This window comes from Enoplosus armatus, chromosome 8 (genome assembly GCF_043641665.1).
Source record: "Enoplosus armatus isolate fEnoArm2 chromosome 8, fEnoArm2.hap1, whole genome shotgun sequence".
NCBI lineage: Eukaryota > Metazoa > Chordata > Actinopteri > Centrarchiformes > Enoplosidae > Enoplosus > Enoplosus armatus.
In genome coordinates this window covers 22,883,842-22,895,319 of record NC_092187.1, presented here as the reverse complement: position 1 = coordinate 22,895,319, position 11,478 = coordinate 22,883,842, and the positions used below count along the sequence as shown (strand labels likewise).

The following is an 11,478-nucleotide window of genomic DNA, read 5'->3' as shown; positions in this document are numbered from 1 at the left end:
AATTGACATCACACAACAGAGATAAACAAAGGAACATATTTTGGGGGGGTTGGTGGGGTGGGTGACAGTTAATAGCCACTGGTTAGCTTGCCTGCTAGCACAGGGAACACAACAGCATTGCAAAGTGAGCACTATCAGTTGACAGAACAGCCCATTTATATGTAATTTTTCATCACATTTTTTTTTTTTTTGCCTGACCAACAGATTTTGCCAAAAGGAGCGACGTCTTTTGAAGTAACACAGGTAAAAGACCAAGTAAGAGAAAAGTGAAAGCAGGGTTGACAGGAGCGATGCGTGGAATGGTCCAGCCTTCATACCGCAGTGTCGTTAGAGTCTATGTACAATACTACTGTGTGTAAAAGATGCATGCATGCCAACTGGAGGTGACCCGTCCAGAGGATTCTACACTAAGCCATCACAGATCTCTCATGTCAGAGCTCGCAGGTCACACCTCTCAAGGCCATCAATCTTCCTTCCAGCCAACCTCTGATATGAGGAGAAAGACGTTACAGAAAGAATGAAATGCTTTGAAAATCGCCAACAACATGTAATAAATTCACCTCTAATGATAATAGTTAAGACATGATTATACTGTAAATTCTACAATGGAATGAAAGACCATATCAACCCTGCTTTTCAGTGACAGAGAGGAGGAGTGTGAGTATTTGAACAGTGTGTATGTGTGTGTTTGTGAGCATTTTATGTGTCTGAACGTGTGTCGAGAGAGAGAGAGAGAGAGGGGCGTAAGGAAAAGGAGGCAAGCGGCTGAGGGCAGGCAGAGCCCAGAAGCACACCCTCTCCGCCACGCTGACACTTCATTCCCCCCCGCCCGCCCCCCCACCCATTTGTTTTTAAAGCACTGCTCAGGCAGCCCCGGCCCTCTACCGCAGGCTCTGCCGGCTCTTTCGCCCCGCCTCCTCTTCCGGACCCGCCCTCTCTCAGATGCCCCTCTACCGCTCACTGCTCATCCTCCCCAAACACATCGTTCTGTTTGCGCTTCATGTTCTCAAAGTCAAAGTCGCTCCCGGTCATGCGTTTGTAGATGTCCTTGATGTCGTTGCAAGTGGTCTCGAAGTGAGTGGTGGCATCATAGGACCTTGAGGCGAAGACCTGGGAGAGATCAAATAACAGGACTGAGAATATACAACCACTCCAGTGGCTCGGTGAGGCTGTATTTGAGCTACGTGCTAACACGCCCACGGTGACAATGCTAACCTGCTGATGTTTAACAGGTTATGTTTACCATGCTCACCATCTTACTTCAGCCTGTTAGCATGCTAAATTCACCATTTAACACAAAGCTGAAGCTAAGGTTTGGAGGTATTTGTTTCAAATTTTGACCAAGTGATGATGCTAGAGGAAATGTTAGGGGACCAAAGTCATTAAAACTTGTGCTTTAGGAACCTTTGATATCTGTGGCAATGGTAATCCATCCTGTAGAAGCTATTTCACTCAAAACTTATCAACCTCATGGTGGTCAGGAGCTCACCAAAGTCATTAGGCTTCATCCTCTGAGGACCATTAATGTCTGTACTACATTTCATGCCAATCCATGAGATAGTTGTTGAGATATTTCAGTCTGGACCAAAGTTTTCCTCAAGAAATTGTTTTTCTAGTTGCCATGTTGACTTACCTGGCTCTCAGTTCCGTCATCTGTGGGCTCATAAAGGTCACTAATAGCCACAAACCTGAAAAAAAAACAAAAACCCACAAACAACTCTATTAACTAAACCTGGTTAATCATTTTTAAATCATGTCATCATCATCATCGTGTCTAGAGTTCTGGCCTGCTTGCTCGTGAAACCATAAATGCGTGAAATGTTGAAATGCTGACTTTTGGTCGATGGGCTCCAGCAGCTCCAGGGCCGGCTCTATCTCAGCCTCTGGCTCGCTGGTTTCCACTGTGGTGCTGACGATGGCAATGTACTTCCCCTGGGCTGCCACATTGTGAGCATAGGAGATCATGCACACGTAGATGTCTGGAGACAAAAGGTTTTAAGAGGAGGAGAAATCAGCATTAACTAAAACCTGCAGTCACTGATTTTTCTGGCCACTTGGGGGCAGTGGAAACAACATAATCCTCTTAAAGTTGATATGGCTTTTGCTTATTTACACAGCCAGCAGACAGAGAGCAACATTTATTTGGAGTTGTGTTTCTGGTCCCTGATGAATGTATGTCCGATATTAATTCCCTCCTTTTAGCCCTGTCTTGGTCTCTGCAAACTCCTGAGTGAAATATCTGGTGCTCTGGCCATTAAATGTTCCACTTTGTTCACCAGCGAACTGTATCTGCTATTTGGAGCCGGGCAGGAAGAGTTCAGCGGGTGAGTCAGAAAACCAAAACAAGGAAGTGAAAGACCATAAAACACTCTGTAGAGCTGAGAGCAACTGATTTCACATTTCACATAATGTAAGAACACTGATTATATTAGAGGATAATTTACTATTTTGCAAATAGCTAAAGGCTATGAGGGGACTAAAGTTGGCTTGTTTCTCTGAAAAGGTTTTGTCCCATATAAGCGCTCCTTGATATCTCCAGGGCTTCAAATCAAGTCAGTTACATTTAACAGAAAAGTCCTTGTTATTGATCTCACTGCTCCAGTTTCTAAGAACTAAACTCGAACTAATCGAATTGCACTCGACCTTTTAGCTGATTTGTTAAACTGTGATAATGGTCCTTACCTGAGTTGCGGTTAACCTGATTCTGAGGAATGATGATCTGGCAGGAGTTGGCATCATTAGTGTTTTTGATGGGGTGGCTGAGGACGCAGATCAAGCGGATCACCTGCCCCGCCTTACGGACGCGGTCGGGGATGTAGCTGGGGTCGCAGATGAGCTGCTTACAACGAGCCACCTGCAGCAGGAACGAGACCGCGATGTGCACGCGGCATTATAAAGGACTTACTTTCTTTTCTTCTCAGTATATCTGGGTGAATAAACTTAATTGCATTTTTAAATTTGCATAATCACAGACGATAAATCAGCATGGCCGTACCTCGCCCTCAGACTTCACTCCAATCACATGGCCACCTTCCATCACTATCTCATCCACTGGTTTGTTCAGCATGTAGGTCCCTCCATAGATTGCACTCAATCTAAAATGACAAGTGAAGAAGAACTGTTAAACCGTGGAGTGAATTTGTATTTCTGTATTTACCGTTAAAGACAAGCTGTAATCTATCAAGTAATACAGCACTATAGATATAAATGTATTAAGAATAACCTTGCGAATCCCTGCGGCAGCTCTCCCAGGCCGTACAGGGGGTAGAGGTAGGGGCTCTTCCCATACCGGGCCAGCGATTCACTGTACAGCTTGATACGATTCACCGTCTCCAAACAGGGAACGTCAAGATAGCTGAAGGAGAAGAGGAAACAACGAAGGAAGATAATAAATAAGAATGCACAGAAATAATGTGACACCTCAGGCAGTCAGTTAGTACACTGAAGCTTCATCAAAAATTCATTAGAGGATATAATCTTTACTAATTACACGTTAAAATTAAATAAACGCAGCTGTGAAATTAAGAAAAATGAAAGACTTGATCAAAGGTGTATATGTTTGACATTATGCTGTTGGTTCTTACTCGTCTGTCCTGTAGAGGGCCAGGGCGTGGCCAGTGAAGTCAATGACATCCTGGCCGAGGTCAAACTTCTTGTAAACATCCCTCATCGTTGTGGTTTTGGGGTCCACGCCCTCAAAGGTCTTGGGGTCATTCTCGTCGAAGTTGGCCACAAAGACTAAGAACTTCCGAAACCTTCGCTTCTCAAACATTCCCATCAGATCTGGAAATTCAAGCAGAGGCCATCCGTTATTACATAAATGTGATTTAGACACTCTTTGCTCGTTAACTACGATGAGACGTATTCGAACGTCTTACTTGAAGCTAGCGCCTCAGTCTCGGTCGACGGCACCTTGTAGATCTTTCCTCCTTTGTAGACAAAGCTTCCCTCCACCACTTTAAAGTCCAGGTATCGCGTCACTTCTGTGTATAGGAGCATCTTCACAAGCTGACCTGCAGTCGCGCGCACAAAAACACATTGTCGTCAACCTCCAGCAATCAAACATTCTGCCTTGACAGCATCCAGACAGAGAATGCCGTCACCTCTGAGTAGTCTGATTAGTTCATTCCTTATTCCCGGACCTTGTCAGTAATATTAATGCTGTACTAATCGTCCTCTCTCCTAAGTATATGATGCAAGAGAGTTTTATGGTGATATATTCATTCCTTAATGTGCTAAATCAGTGACGTGGGACTGACCATTGGCCATGAGGAACTTGGGGATGAGATCAACGTTCCAGTCCCTTCCTCTGCCCATTGACTCGGGCGGGCTATCTGGAAGATTGAAGCGCTTGTACAGCTGTGAAGAAAAACAACAGTAAACAGAAACATAAAACTACTTCCTGTGAGGATGAAATCTATGAAGCTGACAGAATCTGAAGCATTGGGGAGGATAAGGCGGTGAGCAAATGAAGACAATAAAAACAGCAGCTGATGCACAATGGCACTGGAAGTAAAATGAGACGTACTGAGGGATATAAAATATATTGATCGTGTTTTATAGATCCCAGGAGCCCTTTACCTCCTCCAGAGGGGTGATGGAAGAGCTCTCGCCGCCATAGTAAGGGTTCCTGTCCATGTGCAGAACCTTTTTCCCATTCACAGACATGATCCCGGACAGAATGCATTCCTGCACAAAACAAGATTTAATACCCAACATCAATAACATCAACATCAATTTGAAAATGAGTAGACACTGAATGAAAGTGGGAGGAGGTCTCTCGTATGGAAAGGGAGAGATTTAATAGGAGACATAAAGGCAAGTTGAGAGGTTTTGACAGAAAGCTGCAGGGTGGACAGAAGGCACGGTGTGCGCATGCGCGACTAGATCGTTTCCCCATGTATCTACTGTAATAATAATAATAAACATAATAACATATATATATATATATATATATAATGATGTGTATTCTTAAGAGTGACATCCAAATGACATTATCACATCATAAAACACAAAATATTATCGTTATGCTTTGACAAAAGGATATTTGATACCTTTTATAAAACCAAAATGTCGACTTTTACCCACGCGAAAACCCAGATTAATATCACATCAAATGTATCGGGCGTATTTCTGCCGCATTGGGTGTGATGAGAGAAGGGAAGTGCGACGAGAGGAGCAGCAGTGAAAGGCTCAGTCATTTAATAAACCCGTGCTCAGGCCTGCGCCAACCTCAGGATGGAGGCCTGTCTATGCAAAGAGGACCATGACACACGGAGGGGTTACGCCTAAAAGATGCTACTGGGTGTAACACAACACTGAGCCGGCTGTGAGAACAAAACAAAAAACAACTCCTGCATCATTGTTTGCTTCCTGTCATGCACAAGCGGGGTCGACGGGTTCATTTAGCGACATTTCTAAATATCTTATCACAATTATCTAATGTCACAGGCACACAGGGATGCAGGAGGCTTTCACTTCTGGGAGAGATGGAGGATGTCGGGCCTGTAGTCTGGCTCAAATAATCCTATGGAAGTTCGCGCAATTCATCTTTTTTTTTGTTTCTGTGCAAAGCAAATGAAGCTTGACTACTTACCGTGAGTCCGGTGCCCAAAACGATCACATCATATTCCTCATCCATGTTGTATCACCGCCTCTCCCGTCTCGCCCTCTTTTTGCCTCGAGAAATGAAGGGTATTGAAGGAAGGAATGCCAGTGAGTCCGCAAAACCGGGGATTCGGCTCCCTTTCTCTGCCCAGGTGCTTCAAAACGGCTCGTTCAAAGTTAAATGTTATTTATTAATCATAAGGCATTAATGACCAATGGAATATACCGTCCACACTGTCACCGGCGAGGACGACCAAAGATGGCCCTGATCGTGGAGCACTCTAGAGCAAGTGTTAGTGCGCGTCTGCAAATAGTGCGCATCCTCCTTCTCTCTTCCCATCGAGCCACACAATGGGCTCCAGCTGAAAAGCTGACTGTAATAGGAAACCCCGCTCTGAGCTGGCTCCGTCGAGCGGTTACGCACACGTTGAGTTTCCTTTAAGAGTTTGGCTTGGAGTTTAACATTTTTTTTTTTTTTATGCCATTATAAACACATTTTGTCCAAGTCTGTGCGGTCTCTATTTTCTTTTTCTATCCTTCCTTTCCAGTTGTAGGCGCAGCGTTGCGTGGATGCAAGCACTGGTATCCCTCCGCCGCCACAGCTGTGTGGATGGGAGCTGCTTTCACTGACCGCACGCAGGCCTTTTCAATACAAACACTTACAAACTTTACTTGTATTTTTTGCTTGTTGTTATTTCTTTTTTTTTTTACAGTGTTTATAACCGCGTCATATAGGGATGATGGGACATGATAACACGAGTGGGGATGTGTCCAAATTTAAGAGTGTATCAGCACCATGGACAGTTGCCAGGTGTACCTGTCATTTATGACAAAGCGCACAGTTCAGCTGCATCATACACACCACAGGTCTGTTTATGGCACATTGAGTGTGATAACAGCCGGTACAGTTTATTGTCATAACATCAAATGTTCTGCTGAGCATGAAACTGAAGTATAAAGCGACTAACAGCAGCGTTACAGCAGCGGCACTGACAGGAAGTGAGACAGCTAGTGTCGGCTGCGTCCAGACAGGAAGGAAATTAAACTATTCTCGAGTTTTTTGGTGCGACCAGAGCAAAAAGGGCAAAGCTGCAGCGCGTCGTGGCGTTGAAAAGGGGCAGCCGTGGGCAGGACAGGCGGAATGAAAGAACCAGGAAGTCCTTTCTTCAACGCGACCTCACATGACTGTCAGCTGGCTTGCGTCACGTGAGCAGAGCTTTGCGGAAAAACTACAGGAAAATGGCAGGATCGACGTGCTCGAGTACCGTGCGATTTATGGCTTTTATTGCCTTTTTCTTATCCCTTTTCACGACAGGGAGCTCCATTGCTCAAGTGCCAGTGCTAATATGGTCCAATGACGGGTAATATTTCACTTTTTTTCGTATTTATTCGTCAAGTGAGACTCACTTTTAAGACTCAACACTGCCCAGCTGTGTATCATGCTAATGCTAACACTTGTAGCTAGCTCACTGTGTTTCTACTTTTACCCAGTTAAGTTACCTGCTGCTCGGCCAAGCCAAAATGCACAGATCGAAGTCTAAAAACAAAATATGCGGCGTTTAATTTTACTGAAGATTACAGTCTTCGTGTAGTTTCTGTTGATTTGGTACAACCGTTAGAGCTAACAGCTAATTTCTCATTAAAAATGAGTGCACTTTAATGATAAATCGTTTTTGTTATTGTCGTGTTGTGTGTGACGACAGTTTTGATGTATGCCGTTGGCTGTAGATATAATTTGACCTTGTTATTACTGTAACCAAGTGTGAATGAGAAATGAAATCTAAAAACTGTTTCAGTGTTATCTGTTAGATGGACACAGTTCCCTTGATGTTTGACTGGGACAAATGAAGTGCTTTGCTGCACAGTATAAACTGATGTTTGTGTCTTTGTCTTTCCTGCATGTTTAGCTTACCGACACTGGCCTCACCTGCAGCTGGTCACATCACGTCCAATGACCAGCTGACGGCCTACCTCACCTCTGCCTTTGGCTCTGGCCCCCACACTGTGCTTTTGTTTCTGCAGGACAAGGTCGGTCCCTGACACATGAACATTATATTCCTGCTCTGCAGCTAACATGGTTACAGTATGTGACTAAACAGACTGGAGCTGAGGGTGAAAGGTGTTGAGAGGGACTTCTCTTGAGATTTTCATAGGTTTCACTGTTCAGCTGTTAGAAAGAAAGCTAGTCCTTGGATATGTAAGTTGTGTAAAACAGGGCAGCGATGAGTCATGTGAAGTTGTACTGCAGTCCCATGTGACACAGTCTTCTCATTCTGGTGTGACAATGAGCTTTGGCATTACTTCCCCTTTCACAGTTCTCCTGTAACACATCGTTAGGGTCTGTCCTCTGTGGTGGATTTCCATTGTTGTGATTGATTGATGTTTTGGTTGTACTGCCGTTTTTGTTGTATTAAGGAACATATTTTTTCCATTCCTCTGCTCGTGTAGTTGAATTGTGATATTTTATTGTCCTTATTTGTGTTCAGTTAAGCAAAGATGACTTCACAGTCTTTGGTGGAGTGTTTGGAAACAAGCAGGATAGTGCCTTTCAAAACCTTGAGGTAGGTTTTTATAACTTACACATTAGTCCTAAATGAAGATGATTTTGTTAGACTAATAATACTGATAATTCTTTCCACCCACCCCTCTTCAGGCTGCACTGCAGTCTTCTTCGTCAGTGACGTTTCCTGCTTCAGAGTGGTCAGGCTCCTCTGCCGTCCCGGCTCTGCTGCAAGAGAAGCTTGGTGTCTCGCCTCTGCTTGTAGACGCAGACACTCTGTCACATCTCAGCATCAACACATCTGTCAGCAATCTGTTGCTCCTCAATCTTCCATATTGTACCGAGTAAGACTTGTGTTCTGCAGCATATTATATTATATTATATATATCAATAGGAGTATAATTCTATTTCTAACTGGGTAAAAATGAACATTTTGGCTTTTTTTTTATAGGTTGCACAAGTCTTGCAAGGAAGTACTACGTGACAATGGTGAGTTTTAACTGTTAAGGCATCATATCAGCATTTCGGTCACTGTATAGTTGTAATCATGTACCAGTTTTTGACGTGTTCAATGTGTAACTCAAGTTTATTTTGATTTCACCAGATGAGATTATTGGGAAAGTTCTGAGTATCATGAAAGCCCAAAATGTCCCGTACGTCGCGATGTACACTGGACTCCAGCCATCACGAGTAAGATCCTCTAACTAGCATTCATAAAAGTTGCCACATCATGTACCAGAATTGTACTTTTGTTACTTTACTTATTTTATGATTTCTATCCTTACCCAATATCATATACAGTAAAAAGTCAAACACATGTCATATAAAGACATAAAGTATTGTAATATTAATTTTGATTACTTCTCTCTGCAGGTGATTTCAGAGACATCTATGCTGAACCAGCCTGCAGGGCGGTCCTTGCTCCAAGCGGTTGTACCCGATGTCAAACCGCCCATCATGTTCAATGGAACCGGTGGCCCTTGCATAATGCTTTGGGCTCAGAATCTCAATATCAGCCTGTCAAGCACTCCAGCGTGGATCGACCTTGCTGCACAAACACCTTCCTTGACAGGATCCCTGTGTAACAGCAGCAACTCACTGTGAGATAGCCTGCCATCTCAGCATTGTTTGTGCTTGTTGACAAGAGAATGTCTGTTTTGTGTTATTTAAAGGAAATAAGTCATTTTAAATGTATTCTTCTTTTCTCACTTTAGGCTTGTCCTGAGTTATGCATCAGGCTTTACACTAAGGTAAGGCAAGGCGTTGCCGTTAAAAGGAATAGTTAAGACATTGTGGGAAATTTGTGTATGCTCTTTCTTATCAAGTGTTAGAAGCTACAGCCAACGGCCAGTTAGCTTAGCTTAGCACAAAGACTGGTAACAGGGGAAAACCATTATCCTATCTCTGTGTGAGGGTCACAAAATCTCCTTTAAAGCTCACTAGCACATTTTTCGTGATTATTTAATCTGTACAACAGAAGCGTATAAACTTTGTTTTTATGGAGAGTGGAATCAATCGGCAATTTGTGTTATATATATATATATATTTGTGACTAAATAAGTATGATCTTTAGTATAGTATTAGCCTATTTATTAGGAGTTTAACACAGCTAATCTGTTGCATTATGTTTTCAGGGGCTTTAAGGCTTAATCACTGTCTCCGCCTGTGCATAATTGTAGACCATATTCTTTATCATAATCTATACACGACTTATATTAAATTAGTTCAGTATACGTGTGCCATGTATTGCTGTCTGACTACCACTAAAAGTTGCCAGAGTCAGGAATTTTGAAATCCTTCACACGGGTATAATTTATAGAATATAATATAATGCTCATGATTGTAGCTATGAATACTAGTCTTTTACACTCATATGCTGTCGTCCTCTGTTGATCTCCAGTTTTGCCATGAGTCAGCGGTTCTTTCCTGTGTCTGCACGGAACTGGTTCTCCCTGGACTCTGTGCAGCTGCAGTCTAACGGTCTAACTGCATCTTTCATTGGGAGCCGCAACATCTACGCCCCTGCAGAGTATTCCTTCCACTGCCAGTCCGTCAGCAGCTTCCGAGATACTCTGCTAGTGCCAAACAACACCAACCAAAACACCTCGCAGTGGAGGCTCAATTTTATCGACTTCCAGGTACGACTATAGTGCCGCATTTACATCCTGCCTCTCAATATTCCTGCAGCACTTCCTCACGCACTTTTTTTAATGGAGTCTTGTTTTAATAATAAGGTGTCTGTTTAGTCTTCCTGTTGTTCATCGAGTGTTTTATGCATGTCATTTTACGAAACAGATTCAGGGCTTCGGTTTGTCCAACGGAACAAATTTCTCCTACGCCAGTGACTGTGCAGGCTTCTTCACCCCGGGGATTTGGATGGGGCTGCTGACCTCGCTGCTCATGCTGTATATTTTTGTGTACGGTCTGCACATGATCATGCAGCTGAACACCATGGATCGATTCGACGACCCCAAAGGTCCGTCGATTTCAGTGCCTCAGTCGGAGTGAAGCACTCCTAAACACACACACTCACTCTCCTCAGTCCCTCAGTGCCTCTTAGTAGATCGTGGACCCAGGAGAGTCCCTCCTTGTCATGAAGCTTTTGTACGTTTGGGCCTTTTTCTTTGAAGATATCTCTGATAGTCCGACCTTCCCTCTGATGTTCTCTCTGGTTGTTTTCTGTCCTGAATCCTTCCACAGCTCCCTTTGGGATACCATTACCTTGTTTTCCTTTTCATCTCTCCACATTTACATGAGTAGATTTTTGAGTGCATGTGCTAAAAGCTGTGTTTGTGCCAGTGTTGGCCAGACATAGTGGGTATTTTCCCTAAAATAATTTGCAATAATTTCTCTTACCAGAGAATGCCTTCTGTGTCCACATGAATGTGTCGCTGGATGCTGTATTACTGTTCCAGTTTTCAGTTCTTACTTTTTTATTTTTCCAACTCAACTGTAATTTAAAAGACTACTGGTTATGAAAGAAGTGCCTGTAAATAAAGAGTATACTGCGGTTCGTGACTGTGTTCTGAAATGCTGCTGTTTTGGAATTGCCTCTTTTTTAAAAAGTATTCTAATACTTAACCTTGGATTCAGTACTGTTCTCACTCCTCAGACAGAAATCCCTCACAAGTGCCACCACTTCAATCCAATGTATTTATTTATATATGTATAAAAAAAAACACTCTTAATTCTCTCGCTTAACCTACCCTTAAAGTTTACCCTTTGCTTCAGGTTCACCAATGAATCGAATAACAGTGCCTCAGTTCTGCTTTTGTCAAAACGTGTTGATGTGCAGTTGCCACGACATGTACATTCTCTTCAATTGAAAATAAAGATTGATCTATAAAACGGGATTTTTAATTGTGTTGTTT

General features: G+C 43.1%; 2 protein-coding genes across 3 annotated transcripts; one reads left to right on the top strand and one right to left on the bottom strand.

The window, feature by feature from the left end:
* Nucleotides 1-957: 957 nt before the first annotated feature.
* On the bottom strand, nt 958-5,668 carry gdi1 (GDP dissociation inhibitor 1). 2 transcript variants are annotated; one of them, XM_070910243.1, is made up of 11 exons: nt 5,597-5,668; nt 4,582-4,689; nt 4,260-4,359; nt 3,879-4,013; nt 3,585-3,783; nt 3,224-3,355; nt 2,996-3,095; nt 2,683-2,854; nt 1,835-1,979; nt 1,634-1,688; nt 958-1,110 (listed from the first exon to the last, which is right to left on the bottom strand). In XM_070910243.1, the coding sequence occupies exons 1-11, from the start codon at nt 5,639-5,641 to the stop codon at nt 958-960; spliced, it is 1,344 nt and encodes a 447-aa protein (XP_070766344.1). In that variant the 5' UTR covers nt 5,642-5,668. The 2 variants fall into 2 exon arrangements, with proteins under 2 accessions (XP_070766344.1, XP_070766345.1); XM_070910244.1 differs by lacking the exon at nt 3,879-4,013.
* Nucleotides 5,669-6,846: 1,178 nt separating this feature from the next.
* atp6ap1b (ATPase H+ transporting accessory protein 1b) lies at nt 6,847-11,453 on the top strand. Its single transcript, XM_070910548.1, has 10 exons — nt 6,847-6,968; nt 7,515-7,635; nt 8,094-8,168; nt 8,261-8,451; nt 8,559-8,596; nt 8,712-8,797; nt 8,981-9,207; nt 9,322-9,357; nt 10,008-10,245; nt 10,403-11,453. The coding sequence occupies exons 1-10, from the start codon at nt 6,847-6,849 to the stop codon at nt 10,613-10,615; spliced, it is 1,347 nt and encodes a 448-aa protein (XP_070766649.1). The 3' UTR covers nt 10,616-11,453.
* Nucleotides 11,454-11,478: the final 25 nt, after the last annotated feature.